General features: G+C 44.8%; 2 protein-coding genes across 5 annotated transcripts in view; one reads left to right on the forward strand and one right to left on the reverse strand.

Moving 5' to 3' along the window:
* Positions 1-125: 125 nt before the first annotated feature.
* On the reverse strand, positions 126-20,660 carry LOC104914691 (uncharacterized protein KIAA1958 homolog). 2 transcript variants are annotated; one of them, XM_010724922.4, is made up of 5 exons: positions 20,220-20,660; positions 11,237-11,339; positions 5,244-5,321; positions 3,338-4,538; positions 126-1,609 (listed from the first exon to the last, which is right to left on the reverse strand). In XM_010724922.4, the coding sequence occupies exons 3-5, from the start codon at positions 5,244-5,246 to the stop codon at positions 774-776; spliced, it is 2,040 nt and encodes a 679-aa protein (XP_010723224.1). In that variant the 5' UTR covers positions 5,247-5,321; positions 11,237-11,339; positions 20,220-20,660; the 3' UTR covers positions 126-773. The 2 variants fall into 2 exon arrangements, with proteins under 2 accessions (XP_010723224.1, XP_085068190.1); XM_085212064.1 differs by having other exon boundaries at positions 19,089-20,660.
* Positions 20,630-20,838, forward strand: part of PTBP1 (polypyrimidine tract binding protein 1) — a 28,371-nt gene continuing 28,162 nt past the window's right edge. The window contains exon 1 of one of the 3 annotated variants that reach the window (XM_085212067.1): positions 20,630-20,767. Coding sequence is in view for 2 of the 3 variants with exons in the window: in XM_085212065.1 (XP_085068191.1) it covers positions 20,760-20,767 (8 nt within the window). In the remaining variant the exon portion in view is untranslated. The remainder of the gene's footprint in view (positions 20,768-20,838) is intronic. The other 2 variants (XM_085212065.1, XM_010724978.4) reach the window with 2 other exon arrangements.

Raw genomic sequence — 20,838 nt, forward strand, 5'->3', positions numbered from 1 at the left:
GGGAAAAGAAAGCAGTTTTGCAGAAGCCTTCAGCAGTCACTTCCTTTGGTGAAGAAGCCTGGCAGTCACAGAACTGCAGCATGGGGGGTGGGAAGGGACCCCCGGCCCCCACCAGCTTGTTGGCTTTGTGTGTTTGTTTGTTTGTTTTTTCTCATAGCCCAGAGAAGCAAGAGACACCTGTGTGATTGTGAAAGGGCTCTGCTGATGGATGGTGCCACCTGGTTTGGGAGGTATCAGCCTCCCATGAGCAAGCTTTGGGGTGCGGACCGAACAGATCAGCACAGGGGAAATGAAAGGCTGATCTATCGGTATCTCCTTGTTTTGTTCTGCTGTTTGAGAACAGGCAAACAACGTCAAGCAAAACTGTTTTATTTGAATGCATCAACAATTCAATCCAACAACTTGCCTGGACTGGGAGAGAACGTATTGAACGAATAGCAATTAAACAGCTGAGGAAGTTGTCAGCTAACGAGCCCTATCTCAGTTAATGCCAGCTGCTCTATCACATAATAACACTGCAGAACACTGACTTTGTTTTTGCAAACACGAAAACTTCACATCCTCTTTTCTAACTAACTGAATGATCAGTGCTGTTTGTACAATAACAGATTTTCACTTCACCTGGGAACGAAAGCAATGCAAACCTGCAGGCATTGTGTTCTAAGGTGAAACCAAAGAGATGGACGTTCAGCCTTTGCTAAATATTGCTATTAAAACCTCTCAAATGCAACTTCAGAACACGCTCCTTTCAAACAGAAATTAAGTGGACGCCTTTATTTCCTGAGCTTCTTTTCAGACGCTTTGACTTGCTGGAGAATGACTTTCAGCATCTTCCCCATTTTGGCCTTGGTCAGTGATTTCCTGCTGTACCACACCTGGTCCCACATGGAGTACATGTGTCTGGGGGAGAGATACAGCGGGTCGTAATCGTGCAGCATGTCCCCCGGCCTCCTCTCTGCATACTTCTTATAATCTTGGACTGGGCATTTTTCGGGGTTGTTGGGTCTGGCAAAGAGATGTGGAACCGATTGCCCTGCAGCTTCCTCTGCATTGAGGTCGTGCTTCCACTCCAGGTACTCCAGCCCTGCCACGTCCCTTCTGAGCACCAGCTGTCCCCAGTACAGATTCTGGCCCCGGCTGTGTGTGCTCGCCCCAAACCCCCTAATGATATTTACAAACATCAGGTGCAGAAAGCCCTGTGGGTTGGTCTGACTTAACAGCCCCTTCTTACGGAGGTTATCCACGTTCTCATCTGTCAGGTTCTCCAAAAGAGCCCACTTTTCCTCTCTCTCTCTTTGAGATAGAAGCTGATGCTTCTGTTTCAAGGCTTCCTGAGATGCTCTGAATTCAAATCCTTTCACCACGCTGTACTCATAACCGTGCTCCTTGAGGTACTTGTCTATGCTGTTCTGAAAGAACTGCAAAGACCCAGTGGAGAAATCCGTGCCGTTCTGCTTCTTTGCAGACGTGTAGAACAAGGCCAGGTAATTATCGAGGTCTTTGGGTGGCAGCTTATGGATCTCACGTGTCTCAGAAGGGCAGCGCACATCCAACCACTCTCTGAAAATTTTGATGTTGGCAGCATTGCGGTTTCTCTTGCTCAGCACATCTAAAAGATAAGAAAGAGCTCTGTGATCAGTGACAGCCAGCAAGGAGATCAGCGAAATAGAAGGAGATGCAGAATAATGTTCACCTTCCTTTTAAAAATCAGTCAGTCGCAAAGCCTTTCCTTTAGAGCTTTGGTTTTGCCTTGCCCACACCGCTCTGTAGCGCTCATCTGGATGTGGAAGGACAGCCTGTCTTCTCTCCCTCACTTAAATGGTGAATCTGCATGCTACCATCTAGATAACTGTAAGGTATTTTCTTTTTGAATCATGTTTAATTAGGAGAGAATTATTGGGAACTGTAGTTGTCATTGCTGGCTTGTATTTATGTTGGTAAGGGACTGAATTTTGCCCTGGCTGACTTTGAGGTCATAACCAGCAGCTCCACTCCTGCTGCTGCAGCATTAGCCACGAAGTTCAAACAAGCCAAAATGGACTTGGTGTGCTTTCAGCAATTTGCAACTACTCTGGCTTGTATTTCGTGGTGACCCCGGGGGCCAAAGTCTGCTCTGTTCAAATGAATGGGAGTCAGCCTGGATGTGGATCCTGTCATCTGCCTCGGGACTGAGAGCCCTGCAATTCATGTGTTCAAAATGTTGTACCTCATTATGTAAGACATATTTCAAAGTGCTCCTCTGCCCTGAAATCTCTTCAGGGCAGGAAAGCTCTCACTGTGAAATAAAAACGTGGACCAAAAGTTAGGGGTGAACAGTAAGGAAGAAGAAAAAATGAATAATATTTTTAAAGAAAGGGATGCCAGGATTCCAGCTGGGGTCCTTCTCAAGTTGCTATGGCAGTACCACATCTACTACTTCCATATAGCATGAGAAATTAGTTCTTTGGATTGCTGTAGGGCCCCATCTGCTCACCTGTGATTTTTCCAGGGCTGAAGAAGGGGTAGATTAAAAAGGGTTCTAAAGCCAACATCTAGAAATTCTTCTTCTGGCACTGAGCTATTTTGTATGTGCTTAGCAATCATAAAATGCTGTGACTGAATGGAGGTGGATTCTACTGTGCTGCTGTCTCAGTGTTTTGCCTGTTCTGTTTTGTTATTGACCAGACCATGGGAAGAGATGGATGCCTCAGTGCTTACACCTAGGTGCTGGAAAACCAAACCATGAAGCTGACTAGCCAGCAGTTTACATGGATTGACACAGAACAGCACCTGCAGGCATGCAAATAGTTATCAATGCAAATGCTGTGGCTCACTATCATGCCTTTAAAACCCTGGGCATTTGCATTTTATTTGAGGTGTTTAATCATTCAATCAAATGATGTGTAGCTGGTATTAAGGCTCCGGTGTAGCACACATCTATGCTAAGCCAGAGTTTCAGCCAAAATTTCTGTTTTGTTGCTTTAAAAGTTACTTCCTCATTCTTTTTTTTCCTTCCGTGAGACCGGAGTTCACATCTCTGGTTCCAGTTTCTCACAGGGATTCTGTCTTAAGTACAGCCAACGTGCTGTATGGTGATACCAAATGAAAGACCAAGATATTCAAAGTGGGTTAAAGCTACAGCCAAGTCAACATCTGGGTATCTCAGTAAAAGGCATTATCTGTGTAGGAATATTTTTAGTCCCTTTTGGTAGAAATGGCATGACCTAAATAGGATGCATTTATTTCGATGCTACAATACACATTTTGCCAGCTAAAAGAAGTCACCCTCCTTTAATTGCTTGGGAAAGTGAAACATGCCCACAAACCCTCCCGTGATTAAAGCTCCAGGGCATCTTACTGGTTTTTGAAGATTCGGGAGGTTGGTTGGCATTCCTGCTTTGTGGGCTCAGCGAGGCTGAAGGACGAGGTGCCTGCTCAGACCCTGACAGCCTGCTCTCCTCTGCAGGGCCCTCGGTGGCATTCCCATTCAAGTCCAAGGTTCCTGAGACACTGCATTCAGTAGAGCTCAGGTGGATTTGCTGCTGAACATCTACTGTGGCTTCAAGCTCAAAGAACATCACAGGGGCAGGTGGCTCTGGCTGGGCTTTTGCTTCGGTGTTGGAGATAGGAATCAATTCTAAATCTTCTTTTGGTGTTGCTGACCCAGCAGAATCCCTCGCTCTTGAATTTTCGCTTACAAACACTGTGGGACTAAGGGGACCCAGACTCAAGAAGCTGCTTTCCAGGATCTTCCGATCCCTCCCAGGAGATTTTAGAATACAGCAGAGAGTTGGGGGAGGCGACGTCATGGGGGTGAAGCCAGACGTAGAGGTGACTGCCTGCTTGTTAATTTCTGTCTTCTGATCACGATACATCTGCAAACCTACCTCAGCAGTTACATCTTCAGGTGGTGACTGTGAAAGAATATTCTGGTTGACCCTCTCTTCTTGGTTTTCTGCATTCAGTACGTACTGTTCATCATCAGAGATGATGTGTAGATCTTCATTGTATTCTATCTTCATCTCATGGAGGTCTGTTCTGATTTCACTTATGGATATTGACAAATGCTGCTCTGCTGCAGAGCCAGGTTGCATGGATTTGCAGTTTCTTTGGTTTGGCCTGGCTGGTGGTTCGTTACGTATTTTGCAGACAGTGTCTTTTTGCTGAGGTCCCCCTGCAGGTGTGCCATGTGATCCTGTGGCAGCACTGTCTCTTCTAGCCCTTTCAAAAGAGGAGGCCATCCTGATCCTCTTTTCACCTATAGCAGCACCTCGTGACGGAGGCCCAAAGGATGTTTGCCTCTTCCTCCTTTCTGCAGCCTCGTTCCCTTCTTTGCTTCCAAAGTGTAAATCTTCACACGTCCAGTGATAGGCGTGTCCAGCTCCACAAATCCACAGAACAGAATTCTCCTTGCTAGGCTGACCCACGTTCTGCACAGTTTCCAAGGTTGGGATATGAATGCATATAGTCCCATGTGTGTGTGCCCAGGTCACAAGGTTGGAGAGATCCTTGCAAAGCGAGCTGACATTGCTGCAGCCTTCATCAGTGATGCTCTCAAACTGCAAAAAACATGTTGGAAGTAATGAAGTGAAAGAGGACGTGCATAAAGTGGTAGTCCTGCTTTCAGCCCCATCCCGACAGAATAATAATTCCACATCAGTGATCCTTCTCTTGATTCTTTCTAAAACAGTACGTTCTTTCTTTAAAAATAACAATCATAATTTAAAAAATTGTCCTCTTGGAAGACCTGGAGGGTAATGTGGGTGTGGTTCTGGAATGGTGAGTTTATAATTGATACAAATGCAATTTATGCATAGTTGTGGGCTTGTGCCTTGATCAAGTAGTTGTGCTTAAGAATTTATCATACTGCAGCTGAGCTGAGCTGTTCACATGTGTCCTTAATTTTCAGCACAATTAAGATTAACACACTTGCTGAGTCAGCCAAGCAGGTACTGCAGCTCAGCTGAGGGGAAGGCACCTCACTGAAGTGGGTCTGAGGTGTGCTCTGAGCCACTTGGTACCTATCAACAATTCTGTACTCACTGATGGAAGCCAACAAGGGGAAGTATCAGAAATCAGCTCCTCTGCCTCCCTCCTCCCTGCAGCCAACGGGGCTCATAGTTGTGTTGTTGGGAGGATGCTTTCCAGAAGCTGAAAAATGGACCTCACATCCACCTATCTAAAATTCTGCAATTTTAATGCTGTAACTGATTCTGCTAGAAATAATTGGTTTTGGTATAATTTATGCTGTAAGATATACTCACCATGCTGGCGTTTCTTATCTCACTGGGTGATCTTTCGTGTGGAATTCAGTAGAATATCCTTTCTTTTTCTCTCAGGACCTAAAATAACCATCATACGTGTGTGTGTATATTTAGAGAGAGAAAATATATTTTTACATACACATATAAAATATCTGGCTAGCAGATGCTGCTAGTTTTTTTCCAATGTTCAGCCCAAAATAAATGCTTCCATAGAACATGTATCTTCACAAAGGTAAGCAATCACATTTAGTCCAAAAGAACTCTATGTAAAAGCTTGGCTTATGTAAATATTTGGAGGATTTGCCTATACAGAGTACCAGAAAAAACTGGAACAAAATATAAACGACAGAATTTCAAAAGGGAGATGTTCCTTCCAGCCCTGGCACTTTATGGCTAGTAATCTTAACTTCTCCAAGCTGAAATGCAGAAACATTTCTGTGTAATAGTCTGGAAGGATGCTGTAATTCCTGAGTCGTTGGTTGCACACCTTACTGTCAGTACAGATTCTGCAACAGAGCCAAGAAGCCTCACGATGCCCTGTGTGACCGAGACTGCGTGAATTCACCGTTTGTAATGGCAGCCTTTACTCCAGGCTTAGTCTTAGGCTGTTATTAATTAAAAGTTTTACATCAAGTGGCAGCAAAAGATGCCCAACTGAAAGCGCTGTGCACTGGAATCCTGTCTGAACTGGCTGTGGGAGCAGCTCTGGCCCTACAGGCTGTGAGCTTGAGCCTCCAGGGCTGGTTGCCAGCTCTGTGTGCTGCTCTTCCAAGCCAGCTGCAGAAGATGGAAGAAAACCATCCCAGCTGACAGATGTAGGGCTGCTTTGTAAGCTGTGAACATGCTGTTTGTCTGCAGGGATTTATTTCAGGTTAGTTGAACTGAGAGAAAGACTGTAGGCGCACAGTTGTACTGCAGGTATCCGATTGTGTGCCAGCATCCAGGTTCCATCCCTCAGCACCCAGCCCACTCCATGCTGTGCTCCCCCAACCAGGGCAGGCCAGGATGAGGCCCAGCACCCAGCCCAGCTGCCAGGAGGAAGGAGTGTGGCTGGGGAACGCAGGAGCCACGTGGTGGGGGCAGCCCTTGTGTCCTGACAAACAAAACCCAGGGATTGGGAAACCACTGCTTGGCCAAATTCCTGTGCTGAAGAGCTCCTGGAAGTGTGTTTACACAAGCCTTGCTCTGTCGATTCAGAACTTGCAGAAAGCAGCAGGCTCTGGGGCCGCACAGCAGCCCAGCTCCACGGCTCAAGCTGGCACAGCACTTAGGAACACTGAATTTTAAATGAATGCTTCAGTCTGCTGATGCCAAAGCAAAACGTGCTTTGCTGAATGCAGAGCCCAAGTGAGTAAGCATGCAAAGCGTTCAGGCAAAAGTGTGATTGTTCTAAGAGGAAGGAAAACAAAAGGCCATCAAAGTGGTGGGACTTCTGAACTGCTCAGCATGAGGGAGTCCTCTTGAACCAGGCATTAAGAAACACCTGTAGAACAATTAATAGGTTTTCTTTATCCTGATTAGGCAAAGCACAAGCCTCAGAGAAAAGTTCTCTCTAAGCTCAGGTGATGGACCATGGCACTGAATGTCCCTTTCAGCAAGAGCAGCGCAGCTCAAATCTCTCTTGTCAGGTCAGCTTTACATCCCAGTAAGGAATGAACAGCAGGCAGCAGAACCACTGCAGCTTGGAGTGAAATTGGTGCATGTCAGCAAAGCTCTGCAAAGCCCTTCTGCTCTTACATGAGCATCAATCCATGTGTTCCTTTTTACGGCTTCCTATTGATAGCAAAGCATTCTGGGCTAAAATTATCAGTGCTGTTTGCAGATGCAAGCTTGTGAAACATGCAAAGCCAGGATTTTTAAAGAGTTTTCTAACAAAAATCTGCTTGCTTTAAAGTAGTGGAATGGGCAGCAGTGCTCCTCAGCCTTCCTCTGCCTGTTGAAAGCTGAACTAAGCTCTGGGAGAACTGTTCTGCTCTTTCTGAAGTTAGAGCTTTATCTTCGAGCTCAGTGTGTGTAACTTCTCCCCAGAGGGCAGGACAGCTTGGGCAAACAAACAATTTCCATGCATCACTTTGGCACTTACAAAGTGTGGGAAAATGTAATAGAAATGGAAGCTCTGTGTGGTCATAAGGCCATGAAGTTACTGACTTGGCAGATGATCATCTTGATTTCTATCATGAGAGCCCTTAATTGGAATGCTTTTATCTCTCCTTATCTCCAAGCACACGTCTTCCTTTTCCTGATCTCACTGAAAAAGCCTTTTTTCTCTTCAGATTTAGGTCCAAATAAAAACTCTGGTAATCATATGAGGGTACTTCTTCAGCCCAGTCCTGCTTTCTTATTTACATTGGTTGAGAGTACCTCCAAAGAAGCTGTAAAGTGGAGGAAGACTGAATTTACTGTTAGAACTGAGCAAAAAGGGGGGAAATAAAAAAAAAAGAGAAAAATGTGTTTACAGCACTACCTGCTTCCAACAACAACAGGCTCTGTATGGGGAAGGGGTTCAGAGCTTGGGGTTTGTATGTAGAACCCACACCTTCGTGCAGAAAAGCAGGAAATTCCAAAGCTGTGCAGGGAATGTTTGTTTGCTTTTAACCCATAGGGAAATCACTGCATTAATAGAACCTACAGTTATGTGAATTCATGCTCACCAGAAGAAAAAAGGGGGGAAAAAAAGTTGTTTTGCTCTCTCACGGCCCTGCACATGGTAAGCTTTCAAGATGTTAACACAGTATATACTTATTTTCTCTATGTATTTAAAAAAAAATGTGGTCAGGTATTTTGAAGAAGCCTGCAGCATTCCAGTGGAGCCCTTAAAGCTGACTACAAGCACTGAAATGCTTCTTCCTATTTAAGACTTTCCTGTGCCTAGTTTGTGTTGTGGGGAAAATATTCAGCCCTTTCTAAAAACAGTTCTTTAGCAAGGTTGCTACCCAGAATCACCTAACATAAATATCCATACTTTACCCTTTTACATTTCCATGAACTCCATTATAGTAGCATTATAGCATGTGGATGGTTGTCTGAAACTCCTTGTGACGAACGCAGGCTTATGCAAGCAGGAGAACTAAATAAAGAGCTTAATTGTATAGACACTGGAAGCCCTTTAACCACGCTGTTCCTGTCCCTCCACCCTGTAATAGTCCTGGATGTGTTTCTCTTATGTCTCATAAGGTCTGCTTCACAGATTAGAAAGCTGAGGCACGCACAAAGCAAGTAAATATGAGAGCTTTGGCTTTTCAGCTCTAGATAAGACAGTGCAGGAAACTGGAACAATCCTGGTTGAAAAACAGGATACAGAGCAGCAGTTCTTAAACTTGGCTCCCACCCCCTCCCCCAGCATGGGTTGTTTGTTCCTGCTTGCTTGAGTAACACTTATTGGAGGTGGAGGGACACAGGACAGCTGTAAAACATGCATAGAGGAGGGGATGGGCTGCCAGAGAGCTGCAGAGAATGGGTGAGGGACACTGCTGGAGGGACAGGGCGTCTGGGGCAGCAGCGAGAGGAAGTTGTGCTTGAGCACGTCTGCTTGAAAGGAGCAAGGAGGGGGCCGAGAGTGGAGCAGAAATTGCTCGTGGCTGCCAAAAACCATTGAACTTGTCCCACAACTTCTTAGCAAGGGCCTTTGGGGTGGATTAATCATTTCCCAGCACATCGTTCTTCCTGTTCTCTGCCACGTTTGTTCCTTTCCTCCCCACAATGTACCACAGCCTTCTCAGCACTTCTTCTGCTCTGTTCTGCTCCACCTCTCCTTCCCTGCTTGCAGAAATGCAGTTCCCAAGATGCTTAGTACTTGCTACAGGGTGGCATGTCTGTATTTTGATAGAAAGCAACATCCAGCTCTGTGAGAGAGGGCCGGATCTGATTGCATGTACCAGCCCTCAGAGTTAAATGTTAAATGTTAGCATACAGTAAACTACATTCCTTGAACAAGAGCATTTTAGTCCAAAGAACTGGACACATTTTTTCATCCGAGTCCTAATTATGTCTTTTCTTGAGGGTCTGCATTACATGGCTGCCCTCCTTGTAACAGAACTGTGAGCTCTAAATCAAGTCTTCTTCAAACAGAGCCAATAAAAGCCTACAGCCAGCTGGCAGTGGCTCGCCTGCTCCAACAAGCAGTAATCAGCCTCTAAAAACAGATGTAGTAAAGGAAAAAATTAATTTTAAAACATGAACTGCTATAAATAGGGGGGAAAAAAAAAAAAAAGCAAAAGCTGAATTTGAAATTGGGCAAATCTGTTACTTGGGTGGAAAATGCTACAACATCGATCACAATTGTGTTGCTTATCCTGTTAGTGCTGCCATTTGTGAGCAGCCTCACACTTAGGATTAGTGCCATCAGGGGGGAGGGGGCTGTTATTTTCCATAACTATTCTATATGTAGGCTGATTTATTTTTCCTTTTTTCTTTTTTTTTTCCTTCCAGACCTGCACTAGGGGTGAGTACCTCATTGTGTCAGCAGGGAGCAGACTGTGGGAAATTGCTTTATTCCCCAGCAGCTGTTTGTGTTAAAATAATCTTTCACTTAATTAATAGGAGAGGATGTCCGTTGGCAAGAAGGTGTTTGTATGCCAGTTTTTCATTCTTGTAGCTGTTCGCCTCACTCTTTGCGGTGTTTTTCAGGAAGCTCAAGCTTCTCTAGTCATGTGGTAACGTCATCGTCTATGGTAACTTCTATGATTCTAACCCTCACCATTTCACGGAGTCTGCACACACACAGCCATTACCTGCGCTCCTCCCCGCCCCTTCTGCAGGGAGCGGACTCACAGCGCGGCCCCGCCAGAGGGCGCTCGCCCGCCGGGATGCGCTTTGCGCCCCGCCCACCTCCGAGTCCCCGCCCACCGCCGCCGCCCCGCCAATCAACACTATCCATCCCATCGACATGCCCCGCCCACCAACACAGCTCCGCCTGCTTGATTGACCCGCAGGCAAGAAGGGCGCTGACAGCAATGGCGCTCAGGGTCGGGCGCAGTGCTGGGCTGCGGTGGGTCAGGCTGGCGGTTGGAGGTGATGATCTCCAAGGTCTTTCCCACCTCAAATGACTCCACGATTCTCTGCACTGAGCCCTGGATGTGCTGACCTCGTAGGAAGCCGGCTGTCTTGCTGCTAAAAATACAGTGCTGTGCAGTGCTGACTGGTGGTGCTGCCTCAGCTGAGCACAGCGACCTCCCCGTGTGCAGACCTTGGATCAGCGATAAGGCTGTTATGGATCTTCAGTGCTTTCAGCGTCTGTTCCCTCGATTATTTTTTTTTATTATTAAATATTAACATCCCATTTGTCAATCTGCTAAAAGGAACTTGCTTATCTTCTTCAATTCAGTTGTTAACGTTCACTGCAGTTTAATCTATTTCTGTCTTTTTAGCCAAAGTTATAAAGACACGTTTCCTAACATCTGCTGAACTAAAGAGAAATCAGCAGTGCTGTTGGCTGGAAGGAGCATCACCCAAAGTTCCCAGCACTGACCTGTGCATTTGATTTGACCTTAACCCAAACACTTTTTCATCTGTTCTGCATCACACGTTGCCTAACCACAAGCAGGGGGTAATGCTTCATAAAACACTGCATGAAATGTGGTAGAAAAATTGTTATTAAATGGTATTTGTGGTGAAAGCGTGACTTGTAATTAGACCTAATTGTTCTCAGTGAGACACGCTAACCTATGTATATATATAAATGTATATACATGTAGCAATAGGGAATGATTTTAACTGCTGACACCTTAACTCTTTTCCAGACATGAGGATTTTCACCTTTTTGGAAGCACTTCAGATCTGTGATGACTCAGTATGGGGGTATGTGCAGAAGTCAGTTTTGCTAGCAACAGGCAAAGAGCTAATTCCCATTTTTACACCTCAGGTGTTTATGAAGGTTTGCTTTGGATGTGATACTAAATTGCTGTGGCTCCTGGAGGCAGACTTCCCACCACTGGAGCTTTTGCCCTGGCAGAATTTTCTGCTGTTGTCTTTGGAAGTGTCACTGTGTCCCTTACCTCCTCCTGGGTCTCTCAAGTGGCTTCAGGAAGCCTCTCACGGAGCACTGCAATCTAGGGAGGGAAGACAAGGACCTCACTAGCACCTAGAGGACAGGGTAGCCTAGAATAAGAGAGAGAAAGAACATATCAGTTATTTAGAAAAGTGATCTTAAAACAGCTTGAAGATCCCTTGTGTGGAATAGAAACAAATAGAAGGTTCTCTGCCCTGAGAGCTGAGTCTGCAGTCACTCTTGAGTGGCATCTTGAGGCAGAAGCTGGCATCAGCATCATCTGGAGAAGCACCCCAACAGGCGGCAGCTCCCAGTTTCTGTCTCCCACCTGAGTGCTGCATTCAGCAGGAGCTGAGTCTCACAGGTGAAAAATACCACAGATGGATGGCATCTTGCCTCTGGAGAGATAGCAAAACCCAGCTCTGACACACCCAACCACTAATTTGGAAAAGAGAAATACACTCTGGCATAGCATCCACAAGAGCTTGCCAACCTTTGTCCTACAGCAGTGATAACACTCTTTCCAAAGGGTGAGCAAGAGCAAACAATTAAGTCCATTCTCTAAATTCAAGGGGAAAAAAAATGAGGTAATGAGTGAGTTCAGGTCTGGAGTTCTCTGCTGTAATTGTCCCAGGTGCACAAAAGGTACTTCTGAAAAACAATTTGGAAATCTCTCCAAGCCCATAACCATAAAGCCAGCTGTCTCTTACTGGATCTTCCTGTGTATGCTCTCAGGTGACTCAGGCATCAGTTAACATGTCTTAGAAAATCACCTAGGCTGTTGCTTTCCCGAAGCCTAAATAGGCTCCTCAAACAGCTATCTGTGCTGTGCTTTTGGGGATGTAGGCCTGGTTGTGAGTTACAGCCACAGCCCTGCTCCTGTGTTTGCATAATACCCTTTTTTGCTTCTTTGCTGACCACAGGCGTACTTCAGTGCTCAGGCAAAGCTCAGCAGGGCAAATCTTGCTAACTGTCTTCACATTGTTGCAGAAGTAACACGCTGAAATTAAGTATTTTCTCAATAAGTGAAGTTAGATACTTATTTGTAAGCCTCTTCCTTAATGCAAGGAAACACCTATAGCTGTCCCTCTAAATTATACTTGGCTCCGTAGGGAGAATGTCTCAATTCAAGTTGACTTCAGCTGCTTGCAGTGTATGAAAGGCAGGAATTAAGTCAGTAACAGATCTCCAGTGCCTCAAATATGCCTCTGTTCAAGTCTTTTCTGTTTCTAACAGAACACACATCAGTGAGATGATGTTTAGAGAAGGCACAGGTAGCTGCATAACGTTCTGCAAACCAGCTGACACGAGGCAGTGCTGGTACAGTGTTGTCATTGCACTCTGCATTCACTGCCCCTGCGTCTGAGCATCTTACCAAATTAAATATTAAACATGCTAGAGGATATCGTGTTCCTCTGTTTCTTTGGCAACAGAGAACTTGAGCTCTCTTGATCCTCCCCGACTTCACATTTTGCAGGTTCATGTCTCAATGTTCTTTTGATGCTTGTTTTAACACCCTGGAGATCTCAGTCCACTCTCATGTCTGTTACACAGAAAATGTGGTGTACAATCGACTAGACATAGGAGACATAGACTAGGAGATAGCTACTTAATGAGCAAACATTTCTCATCAGCACCCAGACCTAAAGGTGAGAAAGAAGTGCTGTGGGGCAGAGTAGGACAAGAAGCCACATCTATTCTTAGAATCCAGGGTCATACCAAACTCTACCACTGATCACAGTGACCACTCCTAACATTAGCTAGCTATAAATAATAAGTTAGTAGCCAGTCTCCCTGCTAAATCATCTGGTTTGAGGACACTGGATGTAGGTGACTGCTTCTGTTTGTACACTTCCATCTGCTTTGAGCAAATAAGGCCCACGCTGGTTTGAAATCAGAACATCTCTTTCCATTTTTTTTGCCATTGGAAACATAAGCAAGTCCTTCTAGCACAAAAACAAAACCCCTCAGCTCTGGGAGCAAGGCTTTCCTGTGCTGCTTCCATTACATAACATCCTCCAGGAACATATGGGCCAGCAAACAGAAGACGTCCGCTGTATAATTATGGCACTGACAAACCCATTGAACCTCAGCAGCTGCCACTGGGGAGATTTCATTCATTCCCAGTATTGCCTTTTAAACTTAAGTGGCACTGAAACAAACACATCTTTGATCCAAGTAGGAAATCATTTGGAGCTCTGTGCTTAATAGAGCTGAAGCCCTGGGAAAATGATGTCTTTATTAGCCTGTATGACAATGCGGGCCTCATGGCAGGCATGCAGCAGTCTGATGTCAGCCCCATTACTTTTTCAGATGTATTTGGAAATATTTGTTCTTGAACTGATGTGGAAAAAAAGTGCTTTAATTCAGCTGTGCTGCTGAAGCACCTATAAACTGCATTTGGGACCTCAAAAGGAATATGAGGGAAGGGGGAGAGGAAGCACAGTTTTGGCAGTTCCAAAACAGAGTTGTGTCTCTGCATTTCTCCCCTTGGGCTATTTCATGTTCTTTTGGGGTCACTTGTTTCTCCCTTACCTCAAAATGCAAATGAGAGATTTCCCTGGAAAACTACTCTGTCTTATTCCCTGGTGGAGGTAATTCTAAACATTATCAATCTAAATATTACTCCTAGTTACAAACAATTACATCAACTGAGAAGGGAAGCTGGCTCTTGCACAGACAAATCTGGCATGCTTACAGTAAGTGAGCAACAGTTTGCAGATATATGCATCTAATGGAGATCTTCAAGATGCTCTCTGCGTGCCTCTCTATCTCTTTTAGGGCTCCTTTTTTTTTTTTTTTTTCTTTTCCATTTAAATGAACTGCACTCAGACTCTGAAATTCCCTTGTCTGGAGTCATCTAACATCTGTGTTATATCCATTTATACAGCAGATGCAATGGGAGACAGCCTGACGACAGAGGTGATGAGCTAGCATTTCATCGAACAATACCTCAGCCTGACAGGTGAGCAATGGAGAGCCTTTAGAAATAATGCATGAGCTTCAGGCTCCCCTGCCACAGGAGTCTGTTACCACGCTGCTCACCTGGTAGCCGCTGTTTCTTTTACCACTGATCCCTTTTACAACATCACCTGTGCTGATGGAAGAATCAGTGCCATGCAGCAGCCCAGTAACGGAGCTGGGAGAACCAGGTTAAAAGTAGCAGTGAGAAAAGCAGGCACTTGGACTTGCAGTTCTGAGTTACACAAAGCCCTCCAAGTTCCCACACAAGTGAGATCTCTTTAAACCCTGCTTGCCAAGCCATCAAGACCCCCTGTGTGGTTTATCAGGAAACTGGCACCATTATTAGAGCACAATAAAATAAAATCATTGTGAGGAAATAAAAGAGTATTCCGGTCTCTTTCTGAACAGATTTGTAGCATGGAAGGTGACTGAACTGCACCAATCTTTTATTAAAAAAAAAAAAAAAGGCTTCTGAATAAAGAAAAAAAAAAAAAGTAGAACTTCAGCAACACAGCAGAGAACAGAAATTATGTTTATCTCACTGCCCTGGGATAGCACAGGGAGATGTGCTTGTAAGGATGGTTGTTTGTATAAATAAATGTTCATTCTTGGCAGTGGAATGCAAACTATGCTGAAGGGCTGGAAACAGACCACTTTGTAAAGCTGAGGCCAGAGTAAGGGAAAGATGAAGCGAGGTTGTGGAGAGGAAATTCACATTCATTTTTAGCAACTTGGAGAGTTTCTCAAGCGTGTTTGACATTTTTAATTATGCTGATGTAGAGCCTATTCCAAGGACAAAAGAAGTCAGGATTACAGGGTGAACAATTAGGAAATTTCACAGTGGCCAGCTAGGGATATTTTTGCCTGTGGCTCTGGAGACTTTGCTGAAATATGGGATCATCTTTCCTACTTCTAGACAAATGGAATTTGAGTGTCTTGCAGAATCCTCACCTAGGTCAGGAGCCTCAGATCTGCACTGTTTTACTAAAGGTGCATTTTTGATGGCACTGGAAGGAGATCAGTCTGAACTGCTGCTATGTGTCCAAGCTTTCCTGCAGGGCTTCCTGAGGAGGTGAGGAACAATCTCACTGCATCTGTACCAACTGTTTCAGAATCCATAACGTTACAGTGGGAAATAAGACTGCATTTTCTTGTGGAGAAGAGGATCAGCTCTGCTGCATCAAATCACACAGCCATGGCCTGTTTGTCCATCCTCCACGCTCAGACTGTTCTACATCATGGCCACAGCATCACATTTTGTTTGTGTATCACTGGAGAAGGGCTTTGAGTGCTCATTCACCAGCCTTCCCTGCTAAAGAACTCACAGTGACATCTACCTGTATTTCAGTTCCTGTCTCAGTGTGACACACATAGCACTGGAATGACAGGAGTTTACCATTTGTTGCTGAGCAGAAACATTTTGGAAAAAAGATGAGGGAGAGGTTTTTAATGCACACCTGCTCTATTTGCCCAAGATCCCATGCCTTGTGTGCTAATGCAAGGGCTGCTACTCGTACTTTTAAGCTTGGTACAATTGAATAGGAACTTGCATTCTCTTTGAGATGATGGAAAGTCGCAGTGGAGGTATCCAGCTTCTGGGCATGAATAAATCATCAAGGGTATGAATTATTCAGTGATCATCCCCACAACATGTGCTACATTCAGACTCAAGAGGCTGTATCCCTATTGTGTGGGTTTTTTTCCCCCCAAATTACAAATGTATGACAGGCTAATGAATCTAAATATTCAAATGAAATCTTGGGAAATTAGATTAGAAGAATAATTTATAAAAAAAAAAAACAACAGAGCAGTAAAAAGGTGCATGACAGAGCTGAGGTACTTCAGCCTATCTAAAACAACAATGATCAGACATTCTTCTTAGCTCGGTGACGCTGTTGAATCAAGCTGCCCACAACAGTTAGAATCACACTGGGAAATATGAATAAATAGTGGCTCAGGAAATTGGAAACACGGGTTGGAGGAAAGAGCTGAAATGATATGGGCACACAAACAGGACGGAAACTGATCTGTGCTTCTAGCATCTTGTGTGCGGTTCTGGTGTAAGTTAGAGGGGGTATAACCAAACCAGAGGTGAATCCACTCCAACACATACTGGAAGAAATAAAAAAGTCCAATGCACTCAATAGCCAGGAAATGGCTGGTTCATCCCTCACAGGAAATGAGTCACCCGAAAGCATCTGCGAGGAGCAGCGAAGACAGGGAAGTTCTGAAATAACATGAGCTGATAACAACAGCATAACACATACAGATAAGTCTCTCATTTTGTCATTCATTAGGAAGGAGGGAAGAAATGCAAAACTTCAGATTTTTTGGTTATTCTTACCATTTTAATTTGATGCAAATACTTGCAGCACAAAACTATTCCAGGGGGCAGACGGTTCCAATGCTGTTAAAAGGTGGATGCATGTTGTAAAATGGCAGCACTAATGAGAAGTTTCATGTGCAGATAAAATTGCTTGCAAAGTGCTATCCATCTCTGTCCTTGGAAGGGAAGCATCAAATTGCTGTGTGGCACAGCAAACACAACATTCAGTTTTGCAGCTCGAGCTGCTTTGAAACGTTTTTTTTTCCTGTCTAATATTGAAAATATATTAGGCTCAATTCCAAAACAATGCATCAATCACCTACCAACTGGTCCACTTTTTGATAATTCTACAGTGCCAAACTCTTCTGGATCAGTGGAAAAAATACTTCCTTTGCTAATGATGCATGCTGCTGGTAAAACTGAAAGCCTACAGTTAGGAAACGACCTTAGCACTGAGTTAACACAGCTTGTGTGCTCACCCCTCTTCCTCCAGTAACCCAGCTCTCTGCCCGTGCAGCTTGTAACTCCTGCCCTGCAGTGCTTCTGGTTCCCCTTCCTCTCCATTCCTCAGGCTGGCTGATCAGCAGACACACAGGTCTTATTTTGGTGTGATAAACACAGCAGTGAGATTGCTCTTCCTCTGCTAGCTCCAGCCTAACCATTTCCAGGGCTGTGATGTGGCATCGTGAATGATGCACATAAGAATGTTCTTGGCATCCCAAGATGTTGCTAAAGCTGCAAATACTCTTTTAAACAAAACAGCCGTGTTAATTGAAAGTGGCTTAAAGGAAATAAAAGCAACAAAAAGAAACAAAATTATTTGAAACATCCCCTGCCACTCCAGATTGCACTGGGGCTACACTATAGCAGTTATAAATGAAAGTGTTTCCTGGTTTAGAAGTTTGCAAGGTACTGAGAATAAAAAGGGAGAGGAGGGTGCAGGAAGAGAATGTTTTGTCATTAAAAGCACTATCCAGGATACACACTACAGACAGTTCATTTTCCTCATCAGAGACCACATTTTTGGAGGGTTCCTGTTTTCAGTTCACTGATAGAAGGGCAGGATCGAAGAGTCAGCAGAAGAGGGAAAAAGCTTTCTAGTTTGCCAAGGAATACAGTTACACAGAAAAGCATCCTGTGACTGTAGCACAGGCTGCAGGGCTATTTAAAAACACAAAGAAAAAAGGCAGGAAAAAGGTCCTTTTCGTTTCAGAGGTTTCTCTTTCCCGGCGTGGTAAATTGAACTCAGAGAGATAACGTAGGCAGGAAGGGCTTAGAAAGAGAAAAACCTGGGTGTGTCTCTCCAAGGCCTTTCTGGCCATGTGAGTAACTGGAGCTGGGGGAGGGTGGGACCTTGTGCTGGATTGTACCAAAGCAGTTGATTCATATTTTTTTCCTTCTCCTTTTTTCTTTCTTTTTTTTTTCTTTTTTTCTTTTCTCACATGGCTATTTTCATGTGAGCTTCTTTTTCAAAACAAAAAGATACAGTCGGGTCATTCTCCCAGATACTGGTGTTGTTTGATTTTTCTTTTATTTTTTTTTTTTATTTTTTTTCCATAAAGTATTATCTTGTTCTCAAATGCATTTTCCTGTTTGGCCCAGAGAAACGCTGCGTTACACAATAGCATCCTTAGTCAGTTTGCTACCATTGTGTCAAAAAAGATACTAGAGTTTCTGTTAAGTATTACAGTAAGATGATAAAAGGTTGCATAATCAGCATTTCTGCTACAAAATCTGAGTGAGCTTGCACAAATTTTAACAGTTTTTTTTAGCTAGGCCACAACTGCACCAGAGGTCTTTGAAATATAATAAATCCTTGATGGCATCCACCCATGTTTGCTTTTCCAAAGATATCTGAAAAGCAGCTGGAATATCTGCACTTGCAATAAACTAATTTCAACAGCCACCAGAAAAATTAAATGTTAGATAATATGAAATGAAACTCTTCCATGTGAAACATAGCTTAAAATAGGCACAGTTGGAGAAAGTGTGTTATGGCTTGTGAGACGGGAATCAAATTCCTGCTCTGCTTTGATCAAATCAGGTTAACTTTCTGGCTCTCAGCTCAACGACTCTAAAGCAAATCACACAGTCCCATCATTTTCCCCTTCTCTGACTCATCTAAGTTGTAAATCTCTTATCAGTGGCACAAGCTAAGCCTCCTTTCATATGCAGTACCTAGCAAAATAACTTGGATTTCAGAAGGGGCCTTTGGTCGCCTGTAGTAATAGGGAAGAACATAACTCTTCTCCATTTTGAACTTTACTGTTGCAGCAAAGGGCAAATGGCTGGGAGCCCAACGAAGCTCTTGATAAAATCTGAGCTCGCTGGGAGCTCTTGCATGTCACAGATGATGCCAAGAGTGAGCTGACAAGCAAAGCATCCCACCACTCTATGAGAAAACAGGGCTCTGGGCTATAGGAACCAACACAGGAATACGTATTCAAGAAAAGCTTACAGCTGGCTTCACATTTTTAATGTTTTTCTTTCTTTTTTTTTTTTTTTCCCATAGTTACCTGTCTAGTGTATGGTTCAGAAGGAAATGAGAACACAGAAGGCATGCTCGTACCTGTCAGAACTACATTAAGCAGAAGCGCTGCCCAAGGACAAGACTCCATGTTTCATCTGCACTTTTAAATCTTTTCCCAACCTTTGCAGGTGCCACAGACACTGCTGTGTTACAGCTCCTATGCTTCCATCCATGTATTTGTTTACTGCTGATAACAGAGGCAAGATTGGCAGATCTGTACAAATGTTTTCACAAAAATGACAGCAGTGAGTGTGCGAATGAAGGATGAGGGATCCTTTCTGCAGCAAGACCAGTATTATGTTGCCTAGAAACACTCAAAACAGGGCTGCAGCTAATGAAGCCAAGATCAATGTCGACTTAACGTTAGATATTTGATTCAGTGCTACACAAGGGACTCATAGGGAGGCCTGGGACAATTAATTTTTGTGCTGCAGTCAAAGGATAGGGTTATGACAAGCGAGGCAAAGAAAATAAATAAAGCTGGTAGAATTCCCAGCGAGGAAATATTAGCTATATTTAAACAGAAACACGCAGCTTTTCATCCACATGGTGTGAGCAGGAGGAGCAGAGGAGCAGCCCAGGGCTGCCAGGTCGGAGTGCTGTGGGGTAGCACTGCTCAGCCTGCTGGGACCACCTGAACCAGAGGGATGCTCACAACTGCTCCTTTTTCTCAGTGATTTTAAAGGATCCACATCTCTTGGCACGCAGAGGAGGTGGATGGTTATGTTTAAAAGAGCCAAGAATCCAATCCAAATGTATCCATATGTTTGCATTGCATATAAACTTGCTGTAGTTGGCCCAGCACCTGCAAAGGTATTGCTTTTAGAGCTTTGAAAAAGTGCAGATTTTACCTCGGCCTCTGGAAGATATGCAGCAATTACACACATTCAGCACGAAACACACTTATCTAAGTAATCACTGACTGGAAAAAAGGTGTTTCTGTCAGCAAACGTTGCCACAGCTGCACCTGAGAGAACGCCGCCTCAGGCAGCACAGCCTTACCTCAGGCACTCCCTCTCTGCATAATCCTTATCAGTAAGACATAACCCGTAAATAAACAAACAGATTTTGCCCTAGATTTTAAGGAAAAAAACAACTCTTAAGTGTTGTCTAACTTCATCAGCCCCCCACCAGACTAGCAATTAACCTAATTGAACAAGTCTCCCTTACTCGAGATGGCGGCTGACAGCAGCGCACAGCTTCCCTGCCCGTAGCCAAGATGGCGGCAGCCGCTCCCCACGCAAGAGGCTGCAAGGCGCCGAGCCGCGCCGCAGATGACAACACAATGTGCACGTTGGCGCTCTTGCCCGTACTCAAGATGGCTCCCGATGAGGTTATTTCATGCCCTGCCCCCAATCAAGATGGCGAACGCGTGTGGCATTTCGGCATCCTTCCCGCTCTCAAGATGGCTCCTCCCAGCCGTGTCCCGGAGCCTATCCAATGGCGCCACACACTGGGGCTGAGAACCGCCCCTCGCCCCGTTCGCAGCCAATAGGCGCATCGAGAAGCGCCAGGGCGCCAACCTCCGGAGGAGGGCAATCCCCGCCCCGTCCATCAAGATGACATCTCCAGTAGCCAATGGGATGCTGGCGCGGGTGAGGCGGGCCGGGTGGCGCCGCCATTTTGTGAGTCTATAACACGGAGCGGTCGGGCTCGTTCCTGTTATTCCGGCGTCTCCACTCCGTTCCCTGCGGGTCTCCTCCGTGTGCAATGGACGGGTGAGTCTCGGCCGGGCGCGGGCGGGGCTGCGCCGGTAGCCGCTCCAAGGGACCGCGGAGAGCGTTACGTG

Source organism: Meleagris gallopavo, chromosome 30, assembly GCF_905368555.1.
Source record: "Meleagris gallopavo chromosome 30, MGAL_WU_HG_1.1, whole genome shotgun sequence".
In the NCBI taxonomy this organism is placed as follows: domain Eukaryota; kingdom Metazoa; phylum Chordata; class Aves; order Galliformes; family Phasianidae; genus Meleagris; species Meleagris gallopavo.